The 27779-nt window shown below is 40.2% G+C and overlaps 2 protein-coding genes across 6 annotated transcripts in view; one reads left to right on the top strand and one right to left on the bottom strand.

Annotated features, from left to right (window-relative positions):
* The window catches only part of SERPINE3 (serpin family E member 3), a 35450-nt gene extending 18324 nt beyond the window's left edge, over positions 1–17126 (top strand). The window contains exons 6-9 of the mRNA XM_084981693.1: positions 1782–1882; positions 12182–12268; positions 12775–12858; positions 15272–17126. Of these exons, the coding sequence (XP_084837819.1) occupies positions 1782–1882; positions 12182–12268; positions 12775–12858; positions 15272–15315 (316 nt within the window). The 3' untranslated portion in view covers positions 15316–17126. The remainder of the gene's footprint in view (positions 1–1781; positions 1883–12181; positions 12269–12774; positions 12859–15271) is intronic.
* Positions 16263–27779, bottom strand: part of INTS6 (integrator complex subunit 6) — a 90217-nt gene continuing 78700 nt past the window's right edge. For all 5 annotated transcript variants that reach the window (XM_021065287.2, XM_021065288.2, XM_084981601.1 and 2 more), the window contains 6 exons: positions 26702–26828; positions 25214–25356; positions 24768–24999; positions 20000–20371; positions 18449–18542; positions 16263–16883 (listed from right to left, as the gene is read on the bottom strand). In XM_021065287.2, the coding sequence (XP_020920946.1) occupies positions 16790–16883; positions 18449–18542; positions 20000–20371; positions 24768–24999; positions 25214–25356; positions 26702–26828 (1062 nt within the window). In that variant the 3' untranslated portion in view covers positions 16263–16789. The remainder of the gene's footprint in view (positions 16884–18448; positions 18543–19999; positions 20372–24767; positions 25000–25213; positions 25357–26701; positions 26829–27779) is intronic.

The raw sequence follows: 27779 nt of genomic DNA, 5'->3' as shown, positions 1-27779 counted from the left end.
AAACCACAAGGATAACAATCAAGTCCGTGAGCTGTGCCAGGCATTGTCCTGAGTGCTTTACCAGGATGATTTCATTTAATCTGCACAAAGCTCGGAGCTGAGCACCACGTTAGGCTCATTTCACAAGTCAGGAGACCGAGGCAGGGAGGTAAAGGAACTCCCCCCGGGCCCCGCAGCCGGTAAGAGGCTGCGCCAGCTTTCAGACCCTCCACTGGAATCCCAAGTTCATGTTCTTATTCTGCACTGAGTTCTCAAAAGAATGTGTTGTAATGATTTAAGAAAATTCCAGAAAAGTAGTCCAAATTTTTTTGAGAAATATCACCATACCTGGAGAAAGCGTGTGCCTCTTGTGGAACCTATTACAAAGATCCACGTTTTATGAGACAATCCTATACTTTCGTTTAAAATATTGGCTGCATTGTCTTGTATGGCAGTGAAGAGCTTTCGTCTTTAATGGTCTGGTGCGGTATTTTTATTCTCCTACAAGTTCCGCACGGCTTATAGCAAAGATCCTCTGAATTCCATTTTGAACTTTTTTATTTTTCAAAGAAAAATAACATCAGCCATCCTTTGAAAGGCTCCTGCACCAGTAAAACTTTAGATGCTCTGCCCTCGAAGAAATATGACAAAGTTGCCATGCCAATTCCTCCTGCTCTCAGGACTGAGTAGGAAAACCGAAGGCACGTGCCGCACCCAGAAAATGTGAAACTATGTTGTGTCAAGTATAAGCATATTAAACGAGAGCCTCTGTTCCTTGGCAATGAGTCAGCAACTTCTTTTCGGCACCTGCAGTGTGTGAGCTGCCACCCAGGATGTGAGGTAGCGAAGCACAGATGCCAAAGGGTGCTGGCTCTGCACTCCGTCAGCCTCCTTTGAGTCGAGTTCCATCACGAGCTCATTGTGTTATTATGGGCGAGCTTCTTAGACGCTTTACGCCTCCGTTTTCTCATCTGAAAAACAAGGATAATAATCACATGGTTAAGTGAGGATGAAATGAGATAACCCACAAAAAATACCTGTTGTGCCCTGCATGTGGTAAGCACTCATTAAATGTTAGTTATTGGAGCACCCGTCGTGGCACAGTGGTTAACGAATCTGACTAGAAACCATGAGGTTGCGGGTTCGGTCCCTGCCCTTGCTCAGTGGGTTGAGGATCCGGCGTGGCCGTGGGCTGTGGTGTAGGTTGCAGACCCGGCTTGGATCCCATGTTGCTGTGGCTCTGGCGTAGCCTGGTGGCTACAGCTCCGTTTCGACCCCTAGCCTGGGAACTTCCATATGCCGCGGGAGCAGCCCAAGAAATGGCAAAAAGAAAAAGAAAAATTTTAAATATTAGTTATTGTGAGGAACTCCACAAAGTCAACCGTGAACGCCTCTCTTCTCAAGTAGTTTAACCATGTCATTAATAACAGGAAGCAGCAGGTTCTGTGTCTCAAAGAGCAGGACCACCGGAGTGTTTCATGGGTCTTTCAGAACCAGAGGCCATCAGACAGCTGGGGAAGAGGATGACAGTTGAGTTGAGCTTAGAGAAAAGGATGGGAGTTCACACTCAAGGGAGACCTGGAAAGAACAGCAGAAGCAAAGGTCTGGGGGTGGGAGAGCCCTGGGGGGTCCGATTAGTCGGGGGTCGGGGGCGTGGGAAGGAGCCCTGAGGAGGAAAGCTGGATGTGAGCCTGGAGCCCCCCGATCTTCAAGTTGGGGGTTGGGTGTCACGCAGTGGGGATGAACGTCTCTCGAGTGAGAATTTTAAGAGAAAGTTGATGGTTTGTTTTTTTGTCTTTTAGATTTAGAATCCAAAATCATTTCAACTTAAAAAACATTTTATATTCCTGGGGACTCACCGATCTTTTCGACCCACTCAAAGCTAACTTGAAGGGAATTTCAGGTAACAACAGTTCTTCTTCCCAACTTACTGGCATTGTGCTTGGGGGCAGTTTTTTTATCAGTAAATGTACACTGATTGAGGAGGTCTCCTGTCTAGAGACTTCAGTGGTAAAGAGCTAGAGTTATTAACATTGTTTAAAAAAAATTAAGAAAGTGCTTTGTTGTATAGAAGAATATGTCGCTTCAAATAACAGTCAACTTTGGGTTGAACTTTGCAGGGGAGAGGGTGTTTCTTGAGATCTCTAAGTGCCGTTTTCAGCTGCCGCCTTCACAGTGAAGTCAGGACACAATACAACTCCCCTTCCTCTGCCCATCACAACTAGGAGATGCCAGAGACACTGGTACAGCGGGGCCCTTCATTCTGACCTCCCGCCGTGGTGCCCGCCTCACTGTCACTGTTTGTGCCTCCCTCCCTCCCTGTCCTCTGCCCTCCTCTAATGAGCTGGCCTTGGAACTCTCCCTTGTTCATCCAGCTTCCTTTCTTCAAATTACTCATCCATCTGTAACTTTGCCTTAAAATGTTCTCCTTCTCAGGAGTCTTTATTAAATTTTTTGGCTTATAGTAGACAAGCTACTACTAATCAGTAGAGTCTGTATTCACCTCTGGTCTGACAGAACTTACATCTAATGTTAACAGAGAGCGGAATGCCAGAACTTATGTTAAACTGTTGTCACCTCCAAAGGCTCATGTTTATTTCTGGTCTGGGCAGTAGTAAATTATCTCTTCCAAGATGACATTGGAGCATTATCATTGGCCTTGATATTTTCCCTGCCCGATGAGCTTATAAATTTCTGTTTTGAGTACTAGAACCAGATGAATTTTCTGAAGGCTTGTTCCGAATCTTCTTTCTTAAGCAATCACAGAAAGAAATGGGAATTTGGTCCACAAGAGAAGTCTTGGTTTGGGCTTTAGATGTGACCAGTTAAGCTACATGACAGAGTTACACATCAAACAAAACACAGGGTGAAGGATCCCTTCTCAACTGTCTGTAATCTGCCAGCTCTGAGCTCATTGCCTACACATGCAAAGAGCTAAGCAAGGCAATGGTCAAGTTTGGGGCTGCTGCCCCGAGCAGTGCTTAGCACACACTGGACATGTAGTCGCTATTGTTGACTTGGTTGAATGACTCTCCCTGGTGACACAGAGGTAACCTGGCACTGCAAGGAAAAGAGGAAGCCTCGAGTGAAAGGGTAAGAGGCAAGGAAAGAGCATGGGATGAAGACCTTGAATCTCTCTACCTTTAATAACGTGCAGAAGCCAATCGCAGTACCTTTTCGTAACTCTGGAGCTCAGCAATGGCGGTCCTGTGGTTGATCATCCTCGTACAAAACTTTGGGGCCATTCTGATCTTTTCTTCCATACCGCCGCATTCAAGCAATCACTGTGACCCACTGCTTGTTCCTTCGTAGTTCTTAAACCTCTCTGCCTTTTATGTCTTGGAAGCACATACTACAATGCCGTCAATCCTGTATCCTCAGACAGGACTGAGCTCAACCCGTGTCGTGCAGTTCCCCTCTGGGTAAAGACTTCTGAGGCCCATCGCTCCTTTGACAAGATCTAACAAGCAGCTTAGGTTAAAAGAACCTATTAAAATAGCTAACCTCCTGTTTTATAATGCAATTAAAGGCTACTTATAGTTGCTCAAACCAACGGAAATATAGGCTCATGGACCTGGTTTGTTAAACGATCATCAATGGGAAGCTTATGTGCGTATTTCCTGCTGGTAGAACACACTCACCTCATAATCGTCTCCCATAAAGTTTTGTTCCTCTGACACAGTGGTCCCCAAATGATGGCCCACCACCTGTTTTTATAAGTAAAGTTTTATTGAAACACAGCCACTTCCATTCATTTACAAATCATCTGTGGCTGCTTTCCTTCCGTCAGGACAGAATTAAGACATTGTAACAGATGCCATATGCTCTGCAATAGCTAAAATATTTAATATCTAGCCTCTTACAGCTAGAGTTTGCCAACTAAAATATTGCTTTCTAATGTCCTTCTATAAACATAATCAAGAGACTAGACACTTCTGTTGACTTAATTCTGGAGATTCCGAATCTAACAGATAGTTCTGTCATGCCTAAATGGGGTAGTCACCACCCATCTCACATCTTACTTGTGGAAAATGGAATTCTTTATCAGCTAGCAAAACATCAGCAGAGAGCTTTTCAGAGAGTAAATGATCAGAAAATGCTGGCCTCCCTTCATACAATTAACAGGGGGTTGCAAGCAGTTTTTTACTATTGACGGAAGCTCAGCAACCACAAAGAACATTTGGCCTTTTCTTTCTGTTTGGTCCCAAAGCCCAGAGTCATTTTACTCAAGTTCCCCTTCTCCATTTAAAAGTCACTCATCTCTTCTGTCATGGCATCAAATCTTTTTCTTTTTTTGCTGCATGGAGAACTTGCTCAATATCATTTCAAGTCCCAGCTGAGCTCAGAGTATAATTCTTCTGCCCAGACAACCTTGACACTGCATGTTATGAAGCTTTTAAGAATAATTCACTTACACTAAAAACATCAACTAGAGCTACACTTCTTGAGCAAACCCACTTCCTATAGGACCATCAGGCTTTGATAAAAATCCATGCTTCTCAATCCAAGGAATACTCCTTGTGCACAAACTTGAAACTTGGAAGAAACTATCTCTTTCTTGACTTTTGTAAGTGAGTGGTTTCCCCTCTTTGCTCAGGAAGAAGTACAAGCTTGCTGTTACTATGATGTGAATAGCAAGCTACCCATGGTTTGGTTGTGTACTAAAGTTAACGTATGCCATGACTGGGCAGAGCTGCAGTAGGTCATCAGCCTTTTGACATGGGTCATTCTTGACTTCAGTCCCTTTCCCAAGAAGACCAACTAGCAACTATCCATAGACAAGTCACCACTGTGGAGATCCTCCCACCCAGGGATGAGGCTGAAGCATCCCTCTGAAATACAGAGCCTGAGAAGGACCACATTGGAAAGGCTACAGTCTGACCTCATCACCCTTCCTCCAAGCTGACACAGCACTGCACTGGGAGTACCCCCCTTTTGGGGGCGGGGGGGGTGTTGTCTATAGTTTCTTCCATGAGAAATGAGAGCCCAAGGAGGCCATCCAGCTCATTCAGTGTCACAGGCCCTCTCAGGTCTCACCTCATGGAGACCATTGAGGATCAGCTAGAGATGGAGAAGTGGGGCAAAGCTTACAGTGATCAGCACTTAAACCTTAGTAGACTATATAGCCATGGCACCTGAGCAAAGACCCCAGCTTTGCATCCCAATCCATGGTACTACCAGGCCACAGAGCATGGCCGGGGGCCCCACCTGACATGAACCCAGCCAAAGGCACCATCTGGTGGGGAAACATAGCCTGAGACCCCCACCTGACCAGGAGTTATTGCAGAGCCCAGCCCATAACTGCCCAATCATGGTATCCAGTCAGTGGCACTATCCTGCCAGGGAACACAGCCTGTAACCTCACTCCACCAGAGGTGATTACAGAGCTAGTGGCCCAACCTGACCATGAGGCATAGCAAGAAGCCCCACCTGAACAAGGAGCCCACACAGTGGCCCCACTTGAATGAATAGTCCAGCCAGTAGTCCCACCCACCTGGAGAACATCACCAGCAGCAACCCCTGCAGCCTCAGAGCATATGCAGCAGGCTTGCTCAGAGACACTGATAGAAAGCCCCACTTGCCCACGACTGGTGGGTCTTCGCCTGCCAAAGCAAATCCGTAAAGTCTGGAAGAGGACTAAGTTAAATGCATAGATAACAGTGTAAGGAAAGAAGGATCATGAAGCATCATGAAAACATGACACCACTAAAAGAAACAAAGTTCCAATAACTGCCCTAAAGAAATGGAGATCTGTGAACTGTCTCACAAAAATCCTGAATAATCCTCTTAAAGAAGTTCCATAAACTACAAGAACACACAGACAACTAAACAAAATTAGGAAAATGGTGCATAAAATTCTTACTTTATAAGAGGTTCAACAAAGAAATAGAAACCAAACCAAACAGAAATCCTAAAGCTGAAGAATGCAATGAGTGCACTGAAGATTAATAGAGAGCTTCAACATCGGACTTGACCAAGGAGAGGAAAAAAAGATCAATGAGCTAAAAGAGAATTCACTTGAAATTATCTAGTCAGAGGAGCGAAAAGAAAAAGAATGAGAGAGGAAAGCCTATGGGAGTTGGGACCATTCATCAAAAGAAACAAATTATAATTACGTGAATCCCAAAAGGAGAAGAGAACGATAAAGGGACAAAAAAAAAAAAAGTCTCCTTATATTGACTGAAAACTTTCCAAACTTGGAGAAGTGGGCATTCATATTCATGAGGTACAAGGGATCCCAAATTTGTTGAAGCTGAAAAGGACTACACTGAAACACATTATAATTAAATTGCCAAAAGTCAAAAGACAAAGATTTCGAAAGCAGCAAGAGAGAAACAAGTTACATACAAGGGAACCCCCATAAGACAATCAGTAGTTTTCTCAACAGAAACTGTGCACGTACAGAGTGGGATGACATGTTGAAAATATTGAAAGAAAAAAAGAACTGTTAGCCAAGAACACTGTAGTGGCAGAGCTGTCCCTTGCAAATGAAGACGAGACAAAGATTTCCCAAGCAAACAGAGCCTGAGGGAATTCAGCACCAATAGACCACCTTGTGAGATACGCTACAGGACATTCTTCAAGCTGAAATAAAAGAATGCAGATTAACATTGTGAAAATGTACAAATGTGTGACAATCACTGGTAATGGTAAATACATCATCAAAATCATATTCTCTACGATTGTAATGGTTAGAACTAATCAATAAATTCAGTAATGTTGTAGCATAGAAAATCACGATACAAATTTGAGTTGTGTTTTTGTGCACTACCGGTGAACTATTTGAAAAAGAGCTGAAACGATCCTATGTACAAGTGCACCTAAACCATTAACGTTCTTAGGAGTAAATTTAACCAAGAGGGTGAAAGATCTCTATACTGGTAACTACCGCACATTGATGAAAGCAACTGAAGATACAAGCAAATGAAAAGATACCCTGTGTTCATGGACTGGAAGAACTAATATTGTTAAAACATCTGTACCACCCAAACCGATCCTCAGGTGGAATGCAGTCCCTATCAGAATTCCAAGGTGTTTCTCACAGAAGTGGAAAATCAATCCTAAAATTTGTACGGAACCACCAATGACCCAAAATAGCCAAAGCAGTCCTGAGAAAGAGCAAAGATGAAGGTGTCATACTTCCCCATTTCACACTATATCACAAAGCTGTAGTAATCAGAACAGTGTGGAATGGCACAAAAGCAGGCACACATGGATCAGTGTTACAAAAGAGAGACATGTTACTGAGAGAGAGCCCATGATAAACCCATGAATATGCAGCCAACTAATGTTTGGTAAGGGAGCCAAGAATACGCAGTAGACAAGACGGTATCTTCAATAAATGGTGCTGGAGGAATTGGACGTTCACTTGAGAAAGAAACTAGAACCCAATCTCAACACCACTCACAAAAATTAGCTCAAGATGAGTTAAGGCTTTCCTGTCTGCAACCATAAAACTCCTAGAAGAAAACATAGCGGAAAACTTGAAATTGGTCTTGGCAGTGTTTTTTGGATATGACGCCAAAAGCACAAACCACAAAAGAAAAAGTGAACACGTACAACTGCATCAAACTAAAAGCTTCACAGCAAAAGAAATAATTGACAAAATGAAAAGGCAACTTATGGGAAAAAAATGTTTGCAAATTACCTGTTACGGGTTGAATATCCAAAATAGATGAGGAACTCATACAACTCAAAAGTAAAGCATCATCATCATCCAACTAAAAAATCGGCAGATCTGAATAGACTTATGTCCAAAAAGATACTCAAATGGCCAACAGGTACATGAAAATGTGCTCAACATCACTGATCAGCAGGGAAACGGACATCAAAACGACAATGCGTTATGACCTCCCACCTGTAAGAATGGTTATTATCAAAAAGATAAGCAAGAGCACGTGCTGGTGAGGATGTGGAGAAAAGAGGTCCCGTGCGCACTTTGGGTGCGAATGTCAATTCGTGCAGCCCTTGTGGAAAATAGCACAGCGGTTCCTCAGAAAAGCAAAATAGAACTACCACATGATCCAGCAGTTTCACGTCTGGGTGTATATCCAAAGGAAATGAAACCGCTGTCACAGAAATATCTGCGCCCCATGTTCATGGGAGCATTATTTGCAATAGCTAATATATAGGGAAAAGCTAATATTTCGCAACAGATGAATGAGTGAAGGAGTGGCAGTACATCATATGCAATGGAATATTATTTGGGCATAAAAAGAAAACCCTGCCATTTGCAACTTTATAGAAAAACCCTGAGTGCATTATGCTAAGTGAAATAAGTCAGAGGGAGAAAGACAAATGATATATAATCTCACATGTATGTGTCATCTAGGATTCATAGAAACAGAGTGTAGAGCCAGTGGCTGCCAGGGACAATGGGTGATGGTGGTCAGAGGGTACAAACTTCCAGATGTAAGTTCTGGGATGTAATGCACAGCAGTGACTACACTTAGCAAGTTGCAGGGTTCCTGTTGTGGCTCAGCAGTAACAAACCCAACTAGAATCCATGAAGATGCGGGTTCGATCCCTGGCCTCACTCAGTGGGTTAAGGATTCGGCATTGCCATGAGCTGTGGTGTAGGTTGCAGACGCGTGTTGGATCTGGCATTGCTGTGGCTGTGGCGTAGGCCGGCAGTTGCAGCTCTGATTCCACCCCTACCCTGAGGATTTCCGTATGCCACGGGTAGGGCCCTAAAAAGACCAAAAAAAAAAAAAAAAAAGTTGCCAAGCGAGTAGATCTTAAAAATTAATACACACACAAAAATGGTAATTAAGCAAGGTGGTGGATGTGCCACCTCATCTTATTGTGGTAATTGCTTGGCAGTATATACATCCCTGAAATGATGCCATTGTCCACCTTAACCTGACCCAGCGAAAGCCGGGTGGGGGGGCGGGGGGGAGAAGGAACGATGTGAGGAAGGGGCTGGAGGCGGAGAAGGGGGACAGGACCCAAGCGCGGAGGTTCAGAGGCCCTTTCCGATTCTTCCCACACTGCCTCTCTGTGTGCTGGGCTGAGAGCTGTGTGACACACACCTTCCGTCTTTCACAAGTAAGTGAAAAGAAGATGAGAAAGATTAACTAGAAGGAATCCTGGCAATAACTTTAAGTCACTAATGTTGCCAATAAGTAAGAAGAACTGGGAAGACGAAAGACACAGAAATTGATGCTGTTTGTCCTGCTTCATGAGATGCTGCGGATGAAATGGAGGGATATTGATTTTTAGTTTGCAGATAGTATGTTTACACAATGTCATGTTATGAAAACTCATAAACCTTTTGCGAGTGTGGCCAGCCGTACACAGAATGGGGGATTCTACTGACGAAGGGGAAGGGAGCCCTGCCACAGTCATTTGGATGAGAATCGCCAAAGATCCATTCTGTGCTGTGTCCCTGCGATTCCAGACACCAACCAGCATTTCATTAGAAGTGAAATCAGATTAAAGAACATTACGGCAGCTGCTTTGATGGGGAAACAAAACAAATGTACAGGGTGAGAAATATCCAGTATTTGTTCATCCCACATTTACTGAACTCCTGTGTGACCCACGTGTTATTGTGCTAGCTGAGTGAAGTGACAGATATTTTAAAGAAATAATAATACAGCTGCTGCCTCCCGGGAGCTAACAGTCTAACAGGGATGGTGGAGGTGTCACGCGTGTCCATGTTCTGGGGAGGAGTGGAGAGGGTGCCGGGAGAGGAGGAAGAATTCTACCCATTTGCTTTGGACACTAAAATGTAATACAGGAGCAAAAGGGATTATTAGGGGGAAGGCAGATGGTTTTCCAAAGTCCTAGAGTGCTAACCTGGGAAGTTTGGAAACAGGAAATAGTAGGGGTGGTTCCATGGTTAAACAGCACGTGTTATATAGCCCTTCTGTAGAGATTCGCTGTGAACAGTAGCAAAGGAGCAGCTCTCAGAAGTCCACTGTTAAAAACCAAAGCACGAAACTCTTCAACCTCCAGTTCCGATTTTAATGAATCAGGGAACCCTTTTTAAAGAATAGCACCTCTAAACCACCTTGGGAACAAATTTGGGGGAAACAGGTCATATGGCTCTCGATGGCACTAAACAGCTGCCAACACTAGAAGAGAGGAGAGGATGAGCCCAAAGCCAGGAGAACCCCTTTGTGCTGGGTCTCTTCCAGACTGACTCCATTAGCTGCATGATATTTCCAGAGCTGCTTAACAGAAGGAAGCAAATAGGGATCTGTAACACAAGATCAAGCAAGAAGAAAAACACAAACCCAGAGATGACTCCTGAATCCTTATTTTATCGCAAATGTTGGTCTCTGAAATGCTAACTCTTAATAGAGATGCAATGTATGAGATGTGGATGCTGGGGCATGACAAGCTATGGGTTCTCAGCCTTTGGCTGTGCCAAACATGTAAACGTCCATTAATGGACCACTCCTGTAATGTGATGAAGAAGACAGCTTTTTAAATGAACGCGCAGTTGCAGTTTCAAGAATCTGAACTAGCCAAGCCCATCTAAGCAAAGACTCATTCACACCAACTGACTGGCCCCAATTCCTGCGTTGTGCCAGGGTAGCCCGGACTCTAATGATGCAAACACAGGTACCGCATTGCAGCCGATAAAGAACTTCTGCTCATTTCATTTACATGTATTTAAAGCGTTCGGATACCATGTTAGATGGTAAGGAAGTCACAGCTGAGTAAACCTCCTCCTGACCCTCACACCGCCGTTCCTGATACACAGCATAGTCCCTTCTCCTTTGGGCCCTGTGTGTGTTCGCTCAGTGAGCTGGTGAGAGGGGCTGGTTACTAAGGATAGAGAAATGTGTTTATTTTCTAAAAGATCCTACAGGAAAAGAGTCACTGCTAAGATAAATCCGATTCCACACTGGCGTTGGAACCCGTGATGCCGAGAGAATGATTCCATTGTTTTTCCCCTTCCTCTGGCCTCTGTCTGGCCCCCTTCACTGATGCTAGAAACTAACTGTTCCTTACGGCGAACACAGCCAACGCGCAATTCCCCGTGTGCGCCTCATCTACAGGATGGGTGAGATGCTGCATATCCTGCACTCTGCTGGTCTTATCTTCTCACAGCGTTCATTTGCTATCCCCTTGTAAGTGCACGAAAGATGCAAAGCGATTTAAATACTGGTCTCAGATGAAACAAAGAAGCCCCCTCAAAAATACCACATGGACAGCACAATGACTATTTTAAGACTCCTGCCAGTGGCGCGCCAGTTGACTGGAACAGACCTTTGGAAGGTGGTGGCCTTTGCGTGGAAGGATAGGGTGGAAATAGGCACTGCACGGTCAGAGCACCTGCAGATGTGTGACCGTTCCGTTTGTCAAGTATGTGACCTCAGATGACTTTACAGCTCCCTCTCAAATGCAGGGGTTGGACTAAATGACTTCTCAAGTTTCTTCTCATTCTAAAGAGTCTTACTTTAATTCTTTCTTGTCATCAAGTGTCCATTTCACTGTGGAGAGTTGTTTTAAAATGATTGATGGTTAAATTACAAAGCCCATCAATTCCTCTGTTACCACTCAGATCCTTATTTTGCTAAGCTTATAGTATCTTTGAAACTGTTGGCGTACAGCTATTACAGTTCTAACCTCTTGTTTTCTTTGCAGATTCTAGCCATGAGGCAAGGTAATTGCACAACTGATATACTCAGTATACAGAATGCAGTCATGCAGCATGAGACATATTTAATACGCTGCCTTTTAAATTAGTACACTGCCATAGTACAGATCTGTGGATGTCATTTACAAGTAGCTCTTAAAATGCAGCCCAAGAAGGCATTCAAGGGAAATCATCTCAGAAGCTTGTTGAATGTGTGGATTCCTGGTCCCCAGAATCTGTGTTTTCACACACACCCTGGCAGTTCTTATACCACCAGAATTTCAGAAATACTGACTGAAGGAAAGATATAAATGTAACTAGAAATTATTTTTGAAAATTAACTATTGCAAAAATGGGGCACAGCTCTGAGTATTTATTTGAAGGACTGCTTATTAATTTATCACATTTTAGGCTTTGAAAGTAGCACAGAATACTGTACCTCCAGAACTTCCCAAAGTAGCCTCTTCCTAGCTGCATAGTATGCAGCCTAAGAGACTGTAGCTAAACAAATTCTGTTCTTTAAAAAAAAGTACTCAAATCCTTGAACAAAATGTGCAAAACTGCAAATAAGCGATCACATCTTTCCCCCCCACCCCCACCCCGGGTTAGGCCAAGATGGCTTGTATGTTTCTGAAGCGATCCACAAAGCCAAGGTGGAGGTTGCAGAGGAAGGCACCAAGGCTTCTGCGGCTACAGGTATGTTCCTGAGAGGACCTCAGCAACACGTAGCATGCTGCTTGCCCCCCTCTGCCTTTGTTAGATTTACCCAGTTCAGTCTTCCCGCTTCTAAAGCTTTCCACAAAAACCCCAAGTCCAGATGTGGTAGAGTATTTTCAGAAAAGAACTCTTAACAGAACAAAGTTCTTGAAAAAATGATGGGAGAAAAGATAGCCATTTTAGAGAGGAGTTGTCCCATGGTCCCATGAACAAGGAATGGAGACATTCTGAAAACTGCCTTCAGGATGAAATTAATTTCATAGACTATTTTGAAAATAGGACACAGTGTTGGTTAAGCGGTATCTTTTCTCTTTAATTTTCCCATTCGCACCCCCCGTTGTAACACTAAACGTTAATATATCATTGGGATGCTTTTATTTCTTCAAAAATCAAGGGGTATACCTTTCGTTTTGTTCCAGTTTTCAGTGACTTTCCTCAAAAGTATAGAAAATATAATGCAATTCTATTCTTTATTTTTCCTGCAGCTCTGTTGTTACTGAAAAGGTCTCGGATTCCCATTTTTAAAGCAGACCGACCATTCATCTTTTTCCTGAGAGAGCCCAACACAGGTATCACAGTATTTTTTGATAGAACTAAGATAAATTCAGTATTTATCAGCATCTCTCTAGCAGCAAGGGCTGATTTGCCCACCAGAGCCTAACAAGCATTCCTTCTAGCTGGTTTCTATGGTGCTTCAGAAGCTTCCCAGTTGCTATGTCATGTATCCTAAGAGAGTATTTCACGACAACAGAGGAAAGGAACATCCTGTGTGTCGTTTTGGCCTTCTCGTTCAGCTCAGTTGTAGTGAGTGGGTGTAGGGCTTGACAAATTCAGGTTTCTACTTCTGGGGAGACTTAGAAAAATCATGAAAGTAAAATAAATGATCCATCTTGACTTCTTCCCCATTGTTACCTAACTTTCTCAGCACTGTAGGGTAGAGTGCCTTCAGGCCACTAGGGTATCCAAGTAGTCCTCTGCCTCTCAGCACCCCGAGTAACCTAGGGGATGTCCCTGCATTCTGTAGTTTTTCTGTTGATCTTTCTCAAGCTTGCTAACGTTACACAAAAATCAGATGTTTGCCCTAGTACTTCTCAGTCCCACCATTCAACCCTAGTCTTAATCCAAAGATGGTACGGTACAGGCAGAGCCTTAGAACATCAGGGCAGCAGAAGTCCTTTAAGCATCAAAACACTGAACAAAATATTCAAATTATTCCTCTTAACGTTCCCCCACCCTCTCTGGCAATTACTTAGGCTGGGAAAGAAAAGAGATTCTCAGTAAAGAGTTGTTGGCAAGTCTAAACAACGTGTTAAAAAGAAATAGGATGGAACAGACTAATAAAAATCAAGCAAAAGTGGATCTACTTTAACTAAACATCAGGCATTATTTTTATTTATGGAGAGAAAAAAAAAGTCAAAAGTTAGAATAATGAAAATTACGCATAGGTTTTACACAAATTGTTAAGGAAATACTGTCAACATCATTTTATCTGAGAATCATTTGCATACTGCTGTAACTTGAGCTAGAAATCAAAGGAACACTTGTGACAAAAAGGATGAAGATCATCATTCACTAGGAAACAATCTATTTTGAGATTATCTGGGAAGAAAAAGTCCATCAACAGAAGATATCCTCCTAGTATTTCACCATGATCATCCCAACCCCACAGTTATTAGATGAAAATGTCACTTATCACTCAGAACAGGCAACAGAGAGCCCTCTCTTAAAAAAAGGGCACAGGTCAAAAAACGAAAGATGAAAAAATGGCAGGTTCTCCTCCCTCAAGAAACAAAGAACAGGACTAAACTTGAACAGAAAGGTCACTGTCAAAAGCTGATAGCCAGTAAAGGTTGATGACAGTTACAAGAACAGTTTCCCTTTTGGAATTTAACTGCATAAAAATGTTGTAAAATCTCTCAACTGTCTAGTAAAGGACAAACACGACTTCTGTGATAAGAGTCTTCAGAACCGCCTTAGTGAACAGAAGGAAAATAGACCCCAACCCCAGTTCCATCATCCGCCGCACATCTAAACGTAATCACTGTGAATCTGTGGACCTCTTGCTGGGAGGTTCACTTGCCCCACATCACACCAGGCATAGTGGCTGTTCTTCTGGTGATGAAGAGCCAGGGTGAGTCAGCCTTCAGGTCACCAAATTGACAGAGCTTAATGATAAGGGCAAATGACTCAAATCAGTTTACAAATGGGACACATACGAGAACGTTACCAAAAAATGATCTTAACCTCAAGATTAAACTGTTGGGAGAACCCCCGTCGTCCAGCTTTACAGTCACCCAGTGATCTGAAGGGCCTAAAAGACAGGCTAGTCCCCTCAAATGTACGCCGCCGCCTCTCTGCTTACAGGAATTCTGCAGTAAGTATTTCACTTCTTTAACTAATATGCCCAGTTTCTTAAAACGTTAGAAATATCCTGTGAGAGATGGGATATTAAGCTTGAACTCTGATGTGTTTCACAAGTTGTGACTCGGTTTGGGGATGAAGGCATGGAGTCTCATGGCAGAGAGACGGAGGACAAGAAGGGACTGAACAAACGGCTTCTTTCCAACTCCCTCTAGGGTTCATACCCCAAAATGCATTAAAGGTCAAGGGTCTAAAAGGATTATTACCTCACGAGCAACCTGTGAAATAGAAATAAAAACTTTCTGATAAGGAAATATTGCCAAATATTGGAAAAGATTGAGTCCCTTTCCTAAATATTCTTATTAACTTTTACCTGAATGATTTATAATCCCCTGTTAATCTCAGAATCTAAACATACATAATTTAAAACAATTCATTCTGGATGTCGTGTATCTCTTGTTGAATTTAGCTATGTGACTGCAGGTGATTAATTACCTTAACGGTTCCATTTACTAAACAGTATCCTGCTTAAATGTATTTTGTACAGGTTAAAAAATGTTTAAAGAACTGCATATGAAAATACTATACAATGTTACATGAAACGCTTTTTTTTCTTGACAGAATTTGTCTTCAGTATTGGGAGAGTTTCCGATCCCCTAAACTAGCAGATCTCAGGCGTGTTCTCCACTTTCATCTATGCTTTCTTCATAAAAAGTTGCATTTCATTTGGCTATACCCTTGCAATTTTAAAAATGTTCTGCTAAAGTATAAAAAGGTAAGGGTATGTGACTTTCAAATATCATGAACCTAAAAATACTTCACTTTTACTATAATTTTATAAATTTATTTTGCTCTCTCTTCATCTAAATGTACTTTAACCTTCTTTTCTACTGGTTATCCCCAAAGCACTACAAGGCACAGAAGTGATCTATGAATGGTGAGTCAGGCCACAGGGTCACATCCTCAGTAAGGACACAGGAGGCCATCTTGGACTGAGAATGGACAGTGACTAGCGTTCGGTTTTCCTTACGCTGGGTAACTCAGGGAGAACGTGTTTCTTTTTCATTTAACTTTTAAATAAACGACAAATCGAAGTGAGAGAATAGCAGAGAAGAACAAAGGGATCCCCTTGGAAGCCCCAGTCTGTTGTGGGACTGCTGTAAGCACAGCCTCCAGCTGCTAAATGCTGGACAGTTCAGAGTATTCAGTGGACCCTACACTTGAAGCTCCCTAACTCACAGCTTCTCTCTGGTGCCATCCACAGTCCTAGTGAGAAAGGAAAAAGTAGCTGAAGGAAAGTATGTAAGGAAACCAATAAAGTCCAAAGGCGTCTGCTTTTCAAACAGCTTTTAAACCGTCTGCCTATCTGCCTGCTGCAGATACATTATCTAGGCAGAAATGGAGTAGTTGGAGTGGCCAACAAAAGCTAAGAACATAGAGGAAAAAGACAATGCAAGTTAAGCAACATGTAATTACAGTTAAGTTTAACAAATGTGAACTTCAAGTGGTGTATTTTTCCAATGCTAAAAAGCAAGGCCTTTAAAATTCCATTATCTTAAGATGGTTGTAAATGATTACTTTAAATGTGATTATTTCCTAAACCACACAAGAGTAAAATAGAGCATTTATTGATGGAATAACAAAAGTGCTTTTCTTAAATATTCTTCAAAATACATTTGTACAACTTACAATAATATATCCAAAATAACTGTATATACAAAACATTGCCTAGTTTTAATGTATGTGCTTTTTCCCCAAAAATTACAAAGTAACTTCTTTTTTATTTTTTTGGCAAAGTTCAACCTTAACAGAGGTGACAGTTTTAAAGGTTGGTTTAAGAAAATAGAACCTGAGGGAAATTGACACGCAAGAGTCAATGACAAGCAAGAGATTTGGAGGAGTATTTTTAGTTTGTTAAATAAAAATGTTTTTTAGAGTGATACTTTTCACATTACAAAAATAAACCAAAATGAAGAAAAGGTCACTGTAAAATGATGGAAAAAGGATCTGTAGACTTGCTCTTAGTATTTCAAAAAGCCAACAATGCATGTCAAAAAATGAATGCAAGATCACAACAGTCTTGTATTTACTTTGTATTTGGAGAAGGTAGTGAAATAAGTGGCCACATTCTGTTTTCTTTTAATTGCTGTTAATGTGGTTGATCTGATTGGCTCTTCGATGAATTTCATCCAAGAAGTTCTCCAGTTGTTCTATTAGCATTCGTTTTTTAAACCTGTAAAAAAATGAAGTAACAAAGCTCTCAGTTTCTTTTTAAACAAATAGTTATATGTCAGTATAATTTTCTTTAAAGAGAGAAACTACCTTGGGAAGATTTTTCAAAGTGATATACAAAATCTTTTGGAAGATTAGCAAATTATGTTATCAGTACAGTATTATAAGTTTGTACCTAAAACAAACAGTCTAGCCCTAGTTATAATGGGAAAGAGATTATTCCTTTCACAAGCAAAAAGAAAAAGGGGGAGAAACCCTAATAAATACAAGAGTTATAAATATAAATAAATATTCCAGTGAAATCTGGGCTCCCAAAAGCAGTTTCTCATGCTCTTTGAAAGCTGAATGTTAAAAAAGGAATGTGAACAAAATATGAATACATTCCCCCATAAAATGGAAGAAATGAAAGTTGGGCTCTCGCATTTAAACCATGGCGTTCTATTATTACAACTTAACTAGCAAATCAAGGACAATGAGAGGTCTCTAGTAGAGGATACAGTAAAGAGTTAAAGTAAAGTTCAAGTGGAAATTTAAAAATTTTAGTAATGAATATAGTAGACTGAAACTGCTTTTGTCTACATTAAGTATTACTACTTCTGATGCTTTTCAGAATGCCCAAAACACTGCCCCATCTATATTTACTTCCTCTCTACTTGCAAACGAATATGACTAACCACCATAATACCACACAACTCTCTAAAAGGTGGCAAGGTGGCAGACATAGAATTCAGGCACCAGGAATACGGCTAAATCTGTGATGAAGTACGAGCTGACAGAATGTTACATAAAGAGCAGACTAGGTCAAATACTCAAAATAAATAATACGAAAAGTTATGGCCTTATCTTGAAAATTCAAAGTAACCTATGTTCTAGTCATTCATGGGGGGGAAAATAATGGCTTTATCTAAAAAGACTACATGTAGCATGGAAGAAACTGGGTTACTTGTTAAAGGGTGGGAATTTGGGAAGGTCAGATGAGATAAGCTCTAAGTTTTCTTACTAAAAATTCTAGAAGTCTTTTTATTTTCTAAACTCATACAACTATGCTTTCCAGTGAACTGCACTTCAGAGTTACCATTTATAATCTTGATCCACATTCCTTGTACTAAAAGCGCATAACCCTGGGCTACTGAAGCGATCAGAATAAGGCCCATTTGTCCAGCTCTGGTCCCCTTAATTACATGTTTTCCCACGTACAAGTGAACTGCATTCAGATACTGCCTTTCAAGGTTATTTTTCATCACTAATTAATATTAACTGTAGTTTAAATATACAAAGGAGAAAAATTAAAGACTATAAAATATAAAGACACCAAAAAGCCACAGAGTACAATTAAGAAGAATTATGCAAGTATCTATATACTGTGTAGGGAGAAAGGGTCCATGATTTCTGGAGAATTTGTCTGTGGCTATTTTTTCAATAAACTGAAAAGAAGAGAGAAGTGCTTATATACACATGGTGTGTCATATACATTCATAACAAGTATAAAATAGACACTGTTAAAATATCAACTATATAAACTGGGGGCTCATTTCATCATATCAGAGTGTACAACAGATTATTTACCTTGATGCTTCTTTAATGACATTTTGTAAAAATATTAGTCTTGTTTGTAAACTGCCTTGCACATGCTTCAGTAAAGTGAAGATTCTTTCATATTCTTAAAACAAGAGAAGCAAACGGAAAAATTAAGTGGCTTTTCCTTTGCACTCTAATTCAGTATTTTTCTATTGCAATTTATTAGATCAAAATATACTAAAACAAAACCAAAAACAGTCTACATAAAATTTCACTGCTCATTAGAGATTTTACAATACATATATTTTATCACATGTCAACAAAGATAAAATAATTTGTTAAATACTGCTTTTTTGGTAACAGTTCTTGTTAAGGTATTAAGCATAAAGTTTAGAAGGATGAATAAATAGCTTTCTGGTAGTGCCACTAAAAATAAGAAGTGGCCTTTACAAAAATCTATCCTTAAAGCTTAAATTCTAAATTACAGCCATCCTGCAGTGGGGAAGGGGGATAAAATAAAGGAAAAAAACATTACAAAACAAAACAGGTTAAGAGTGCTATCTCAGTTCAGGTTTTCCCTTAAAACTCTGCCAAGGACTATGAGCTCCTGAATGGCAAGTACTGAGTCTTATGCACTTAGGGACCACGCCTGGGTCACTAGACCATCAGAGCAGGTGATCTGTCAGCATCTTCTGAATGAAGTCAACAATACTGAAATTTTACCTCATCGAGTTCTTTTGTACTGAGATAATAGCGTTCGTAATTTTAGCTTTTGGCCTTAAACATATCCCTGATCACTATTATAGTTTAAATCTTAAAAGTTAAGATGGTGTGTAGGTTCTCCGCCAGGAATGTCACAGCTATGAAGTCATTTAAAATTGACTAAATCTTTTTGGGTTTGCTGTTACATTAAAATTCCAGTTGCTGGTTGGAAGAATACACGAGACTATGGCTTCCCGTCATGGGAGGCCCCGTGTGTAACTTATCCATGTGCTCCTCCTCTGCTCTCAGCCCCTCCTCCTTCCCATGCCTAACACAGTACTTTGGATACAGCAGATATTCAGTACTTGTAAGCTGAATAAAGAATCAAATCTTACATAGCTCGTATGTTGTTCAAGACTGATCTAAGGAGTTCCCACTGTGGCACAGTGGGCTAAGGATCTGGCATTGCCTCAGCTGCAGCTCAGATTCAGTCCCTGGCCCAGGGACTTCAACATGCCACAAGTGCAGCCAAAAAAATAAAATAAACTATGACCATACTTAAAAAAAAAAAACAGACCTAAAATCAGATCTATGTAAGCAATGAGATTCTGATGTATAGCACTGGGAACTCTATTTAGTCACTTATGATGGAGCACGATGGAGGATAGTATGAGGAGAAGAATGTGTATATGTATGTGTGACTGAGCCACTGTGCTGTACAGTAGAAAACTGACAGAACACTGTAAACCAGCTATCATGGAAAAAATAAAGATCATTTAAAAATAAAAATATTCATGGGGGAAACCTAAAAAAAATAAAATCAGATCTATGCTTTTACTTTTTTTGAGCACATACAGAAATCAAATTTTTCATTTGTCTCTAATTATATATACATACTTCTTCCTGGCTTTCGGATCTCTTTCATTATTTGTGCTTTTAGTTCAGTGTTGACCTCTTCATGGCTTCTGCAATGCATTAGTTTCTTTCCTTTGTTGAGTGAGGATGCTGGTATATTCTCTTCAGGACATTGTTCTTTATCTCTGGGCTCCTCATGATTTTCTAAAAATCCACCAACAGTGAGGTCATTAGTTCCTAAATGGTCATGACCAAGACCCTCTGTATGATTGGCTGGTCGTTCCAATAAATTGGCTGGAGAAGACGTTGAAAATTCAGTATCCATTGCATTTGGTGTGATATCTGAAGAAAGTTGGTCTGCAACATGATTTTCAACTACATCATCTATTGTCGAATCATTAGTGGCTTCTGAAACTAAAAACAAAAATAAGGGGAAAAAATTGAGAGCCAATTTCCAGACATACAGTAAAGAAAAGTGCAAAGAAACAATATTACAGCAATTCACAAATGCTCTCTCCTTGACCTGATGCAAATTAACAAATAATGTGATATGGTTCTTAAGCCTTGCCAAATATATGGTGAGTTTCAATGTGAAACTTTCACACCATTTATAAAATTTGTACAACTCTTGCCCTTAGGAAAAAAAAAAAAAAGCTAATTTCAGATAACTTTCAGTTCTCACTTTATTCAATTTTATTGAATAAATTAGGTTTGGATGCTTTAGGGAAATATGTGTGATCAAGATTATCATGGATATAGTTTTTGTTAGAGTACTAGTTCATTCCATCCTGCCTCTGCCTCATGTAGTTACTACTTAGAAGCAAAGGTGAACACAGGGGTTTAACCACCAAACAGGTGGTCCCGCAGCATCCCCTTTTCTTATAACCATTCATCTAGTCGTAATGCACAAGAGCCAGTGCCCACTTCAGCTCACTAGACGACCATACTTAAAAAGCTTGCAAGCTTGCCACTTAATATTAGATTATTAAACTTGCTCCCCACAGAAATCAGCTTAATTCCAAACTCTTTGACTGCTTACCAACCTCCAGGAGCCCAGCTGAATTCATCTCTGTTTTCCTCATTTACTGTCCAAAATGTAAACTCATCCCCATAAAAACCCCTCGAACCCCAGGAGACTCCCTCTCCCTCCTAAATCCTGTTCCATGATTTGCAAACTTTACTGAATATTCTCTATAGCAATTCCTGCTTTAACTGACACCCAATTCTCCCGCAAAGATACTGCACTTTCTTTTTCAGATCTGAAAAACAGAAACTGCTTTCTCGCAAACATTCTCAATGAACTTAAAATAAGGATTGGAATCACTGATTCTTTCACCTCCCAGGGCCACTTCAAGATCATTTCTCCATACACTCTTGCAAAAACTCTTTTTCTCTTTTGGGATTTAGCTGTCCCACTCCAGCCATCCTCACTCTGCTCAGCACTATCTTTACTGATCTCCAGGGCACACCTGTGGTCAGGGATGTGTCTGGCACCTGGTCCACAGACTTCATCCCTTGGGATATCATTCTGGGTCCTTAGTATTCAAATTGTGGTCTGTGGACAGGCAAGCAGCATTAGCACCAGCAGAGAGCTGGCTAGAGGTGCTCACCTTAAGCCCTCCCCCACACAATTTATTACAATCTGTCGTTTAACTAGACCACCTCCCTCCCCTGCCTCCGAGACTCCTATATACATTAAAGCTTGAGAAGTGCTGCAGTGTGTGACATCCACACCTAAGGAGATCACCTGCCAAGAACCTGGCCTCCCAATTCCTCACCTTTTCGTCTCCAAAGAACTTTTCCACCCACCTCTTTGATTCTCAAGTCAAACACAAATTCAAGGACAGAGATGTGTGTAACCCTCATCTTGGCAGTATTCCTCCTACTGCTCTTGAACTCAGCCAGACTTTCACTCCCAGCAACTCCTCTACTTTCCCCCTCATATTAATGAGATTCTTTCTAGATATCCACTTTCTTACCTAGCCAACTTATATCCCATAATGTATCACTTTTTAACCAGTGTCCCAGATTCTCTCATCCTATTGTCTTCCCATGACACCTGTCAGGCAAAAATCCCCAATTTTTGTTTTGAAAAATCCCAGATTTGATGATGCAGTCTATCTGCTTGCGCCAGACTCGCAGGTGGGATGATGGGTAAGCACTACTGGAGAATACGAGCCAGCTCTGCAGAGTGGTCACAATCACCGTCCGTGACCTGGGTCTTAGCACTGCCTAGCCCTCTTACTACAACCTTTGCTCCTCTACCACACACACACACACACAAAAATCATTTGCACCTTCTCCTTCCTCCTAACGTAACATCTCTTACTTTCCCAATCTCTCCTTCCTCTCAGCATTAAGTCACCTCCAACTTCAAGGAGGAAAGAAAAGCTGTAGAATGGGAACCTCCTCAACTTGCCACCGTTACACTTGTGCCCACCACACCTGCTCAGCTTTAATGGAAGAAACGTCCTTCATGTGGGCTCTGAACCATTCCCTTCCTCCTTCTCACTGATTGTACTTTCTTTTACCTTCATTTTCAGCCCCCCTCCCATTGATTCCATCACACCAGCATTTAAACATACTCAACTCTGTCAACTTAAAGACCTTCAGACCCGCTTCAGTCCTCCTGGTCTGCTTAAGAAGCATCTGAGACCACCAACTACTCAATGCTCTTTCCTTTTAGCTTCCACACCACACTGAATTCTTCCCTATTGTCTTCTGGATTCTTCCCTTTTTCTCTGAATCTTATTTCTCCTCTTAAACTTCATTACTTTCAAAGTTCTATTCTAGGCTTTTTCTTCTCTTTCCCTAGGTCACTCAATGGGATTTAAGGCTGCCTCCCATACCCATCTCTCCAGCCCAGTTCTCTTCTCTGAGTTCCAATTCAACTATCCATCTTCTAACTGAGGATCTCCACTTGGCTATCTAATAGATATTTCTAAACTAAACTCATTCAACACCTCTTCTTCCACTCCATCCCTAGCACACTCAAATACCCACTGTCTCTCCACTGCTCCCCTGCCCTGACTCCAACATCCAATCAGTCATCACCAACTCCTTTGCTGATGTGTCCAAGTATTTCTTAAACATTCTTCGCACAACCCACTTCCAGGTCACCATTAGCTCTTCCTTGTGTTTCCCAACTGTTGCCTGTGCATCCCTAACAATTAATTAATAGTATCAAATACCCAATCACTGCCCACAATCTCCAATTGCCACATTTTCTGTGTCTGTGGAAAGTTCAGGGTCCAAATCAGACCATAAACACACTGCAATTGATTTATATGTTTTAATCTATAAAATCCTTCTGTACCTCTTTTTTTCCATGCACTTTTTTCTTTTTCTGGAAACACACACACACACACCAAAGTCTTTGTCCTATAGTTTCCCGCAATCTGGATTTTGCTAATTATATCTGTTTTGTAATTTAACATGTTTCTCTGTCCCTTATATTTCCTAAAAATTGGTACTTAACAGAGGCTTGATTAGATTGATGGTCAGTTTGTGTGTGTGTGCGTGTGTTGGGAAGAGGAGAGCAAGATGACTTTAAAAGTAATACTGTATAATTCCATCAAGAGGTATAATATTAATTTCCTTCCAGTTAAGACATTATTAGCCATGAAAGATCACCACCTGCAATTAACAAATCCATTAATTAAGAGTTTCCTATATCAATTCTCATTCTTGCCCACAATAAGGCCAGCCTGGTCTTTATAAAATGCTAATCAGATCAGATCATTACCTCTTTAAAACCTTTCAATGGATTTTCCTTGTCCTTAGAATAAAGTCTAGAATCTTTACAGTGGCTTCCAAGGCCCTCTATGATCTGGACTCTGCATGTGTATTTCAGTTCTCACCTTACCTCATCCTAACCCCTAATGTGTTAGAATTCTTTCAGCTCCCCTAATGTCCTGCTCTTTACTGTATGCCTTTGCACAGATTCTTCTTAGACGACTACTGTAGCACAGGCGAATGCACAGCTTTAGTTATTAACTAATTCCCATTCATCCTTCAAGTGGTCGCTTAAACATAACTTCCTCAGCTAAGTGCCCATAGACTATGTTAAATCCACTTGCTAAATGTTTCCCAACATACCAGACTTCCCTTCTGTAACATTCATCATACTTCCAGTGAAATGTTCGATGACTTTCCTTCCTCACTCATTATAAATGCGCACAGTGATCACTGTCTTGTTTACCACTATAACTCAGTGCTTCGCACTGTCGAAAATAGCATATCATGGAGTTCCCATTGTGGCTCAGCAGCACAAGGATCCGACACTGTCTCCCCTGAGGATGTGGGTTTGATCCCCGGCCATGCTCAGGATCTGAGCCTTGCCACGAGCTGTGGTGTAGGTCACAGATGCGGCTCAGATCTGGTATTGCCACGACTGTGGCCTAGGCCTCAGTTTCAGTTCCAATTTGACCCCTAGCCCAGGAACTTCCATATGCCACAGGTGTGGCCATAAACAAACAAAACCGTATCATTTAAAAATTAGTGGTTGAATTAAACTGAAATTGAAAACCATCTTTCTGTGGGTATTGATAACACCCCTTTAGAAAACTGTAGTTTTTAAATATTTAAGATTTGCAAATGATATTTTAGATCATGATAACTGTTAAACATAATAAGCACGAAATGTTCAATAACCGTTCATTTAAAAGATATAGAGAAATGCTTACATGCTAATTTAGAATAAACAAGTATCTTCTCTTGGACTTCATCGATTTTTTTCCGTAATATATTACAAAAATCTCTTCCGTGAAGAATCAAAAAACAACAAATAATGTTAAGGACAAACTCTTACCTTTATGAAGAGGAAGGGGTTTAATAAGATCTGGCTGTGCTTGAGTCATAGGTACAGGTGGCCCTTTTCCTCCAATATGATTGTTCACAACGGGATTCTGCTGTCTGCCTCTCAGTAGTGGAGACATACAGCGGCGTCTTTTAGGGATGCCTTGCATATTTGGTTCTCCAGGTCGTTTATGTTTATTCTGAGGTCCAGCCACAAATTCATCTGCCTCATCTATCATCATTCCCTATAACAAGAAAGAATATAATTTCCCTGTCTTTACATACAGTTTTTAAATGGCACAAATAATTCCAATTACCATTAAAATAACTATATTTTAACTATGTGACATTAGGTATTCTACCAGGAAAATAGCTTCAGCTTACTTGAGTTAGATTAAGAACTGTTAAATTCACAGTGCCTAGCACAAATAAATTATATAAATAACATTCCAAATTTACCTTTTTATCCAGCTTAAAGGGGTTGCCAAATGTATGCAACCTTCGAGGCTGATCAGGATCAAGTTCTCTTAGTGGAGAAGGTACTTGCTTGAGGTATTCCTGGTAATTCCCCATTTGTGCTATAGGAACACTGTGCACTTGATCTTTTCAAACAGAATAGAGCAACAACAAAAGTTAACCTCACTAAAACTACCTTCCATGTGGTTATCGAATAATATCTTCTCATGAAAACAACCTAAATGTCCATCGACAGATGAATGGATTAAGATGTGGTATATATACACAATGGAAAATTACTCAGCCATAAAAAAGAACAAAATAATTCCATCTGCAGCAACATGGATGGAACTAGAGACTCTCATACTAAGTGAAGTAAGTCAGCCAAATACCATATGATATCACTTATACCTGGCATCTAATTATGGCACAAATGAACCTTTCCACAGAGAAAATCATGGACTTGGAGAACAGACTTGTGGTTGCCAAGGGGTAGGAAGAGGGAGTGGGAGGGACTGGGAATTTGGGGTTAATAGATGCAAACTATTGCCTTTGGAATGGATAAGCAATGAGATCCTGCTGTATAGCACTGGGAACTGTATCTAATCACTTATGATGGAGCATGATAATGTGAGAAAAAAGAATATATACATGCATGTGTGACTGGGTCACCTTGCTGTACAGTAGAAAATTGACAGAACACTATAAACCAGCCATAATGAAAAAAAATTAAAATCTTAAAAAAAAAAAAAAGAAAAAAGAAAAAAAATAGTGTCTCCTGATGTATGACTGCTCCCCGGAGTTACTGGGGGCAGTCCTCCCTTACCACATGGCCTACATTAGTTTGTTGCCATTATAAATATTGTGACAGAATCTAGAGATTTTTAAAAATAAAACTTAATTATCTTCTAAACAAAACAAATTTCACTGTATAGAACAAGCAATATGTTTAACATTTCCATGAAAAGGAGTGTCTCTTCTACTCTATTCCAAATAATTATAGCATAATTTACAGGAAAATGATGTAGATTACCCTTTTTATAGAACGCTTAGTTGAAATGCTTATATCAGAGTGGGCAAAGGGTTAAGTTCCCACCTGACTTGATTCGTAGTAGCTGCCATGGGCAGAGTAGAAGAAAATACCAGAATATGACATATTTTGGCCATTTAGAGTTAAATTATCGGATATTAGTACATCACAAGAAAACGATGTTGTTTGTGTCTGTGCCTATATGTGTGAATGTATAAAGAAAGCCAAAAAGGAAACTAAGCTGTTAACAAAGATTGTTACTTCTGGGGAACAGAATTGGGCACAACAGTGACGGCAGTAAGAAATGCAGAGAATGAGGGATGAGTCACTTTTTACTTCATTCAATGATTATGTAATACTACTGTAATAATTCTTTAAAAGTTACAGCAGCATTCTATGTGTTTTCAATATAAAGAAAGAAGTTTAGTAAAGAAATACCAATATTAAAACGATAATCTAACCTTCATCCTGTCCTTTAAGAAATCTACGGGTGCTCTTCAAAAGATTAGATCTCATTCTTGTTAAGTGATCCAGAAGATTCCGTCTTGGTATGTCATATGCATTTCTAAATGTCTGTGGTTTCAAATCCTGTTAAAAAAGATTCAAAGACAAAATTTACTTTGAAACATAGAATTAAGAGAAACTAAAATCTCTAGCCTGCAACACAGCTTTGGAAATATGATATACAAGTTAACTAATTAGCTTAAAATTAGAATAAAGAGATATGATGCAATCTTAAGAACCTAAAAATACAAAATTGGTAGTGAGATTCAACCAAATAATCTCAAATTCACATCTGTCCAAGATTTTATTATATATTCTGGCTAAGAGAAGTAAATATCTTAGAAAATGATTTCCAAATTTTAAAGAGTATGAAGGTTTTTATTAAAAAAATCCTTTGATGTATTGTTTACATAACATAAAACTACCCATTTTATATACACAACTTGATGAGTGTTAGTAAATGTATAGTTGTGAAACCATCATTATGATCCAGTTTTAAGACACCTCCATCATCCTAGAAAGTTCCTTGTGCCCATTTGTAGTTAATTCCTACTGTAAGCAACCACTAATCTGCTGTCTATGTTCTATTTTATAAGTGGAATCTTGCAATATGAAATCTTTCCTATCTGGCTTCTTTTATTAAGCATGTTCTTAGGATTCAACAATATTGTTAAGGTACTGCGAGTCTATTCCTTTTTTATTGCAGAGTAGTATTCCATTACATGGATATACTATAACTTTATTCATTCACCTGTTGAAGAACACTTAGATTGTTTACAGTTTGGGGCTATTACAAATAATGCTTCTATGACATTTACATACAAAACCTTTATATACATACTTTCATTTATCTCAGGGGAAACCTACAACTAGAACTGTTGGTCATATAGCAATATTTACCTTTCTTAAGAAACTGCAAACTATTTTCCATCAACAATATATGAGCGTTTCAGTTGTTCTACATCCTTACCAATACTTAATATTTTTCAATTTTAAATCTTAGCCATTTAGGTGGGAATGAAATGTGATCATATA

The sequence above is a fragment of the Sus scrofa genome, chromosome 11, assembly GCF_054392235.1.
Source record: "Sus scrofa isolate SSC_HxYL_T2T_F1_AM1 chromosome 11, Sscrofa_HxYL_maternal_Yorkshire_Landrace_v2.0, whole genome shotgun sequence".
NCBI classification, from domain to species: Eukaryota; Metazoa; Chordata; class Mammalia; order Artiodactyla; family Suidae; genus Sus; species Sus scrofa.
Note: the sequence above shows the minus strand (reverse complement) of the source record. Positions and strands in the feature narration are given on the sequence as shown.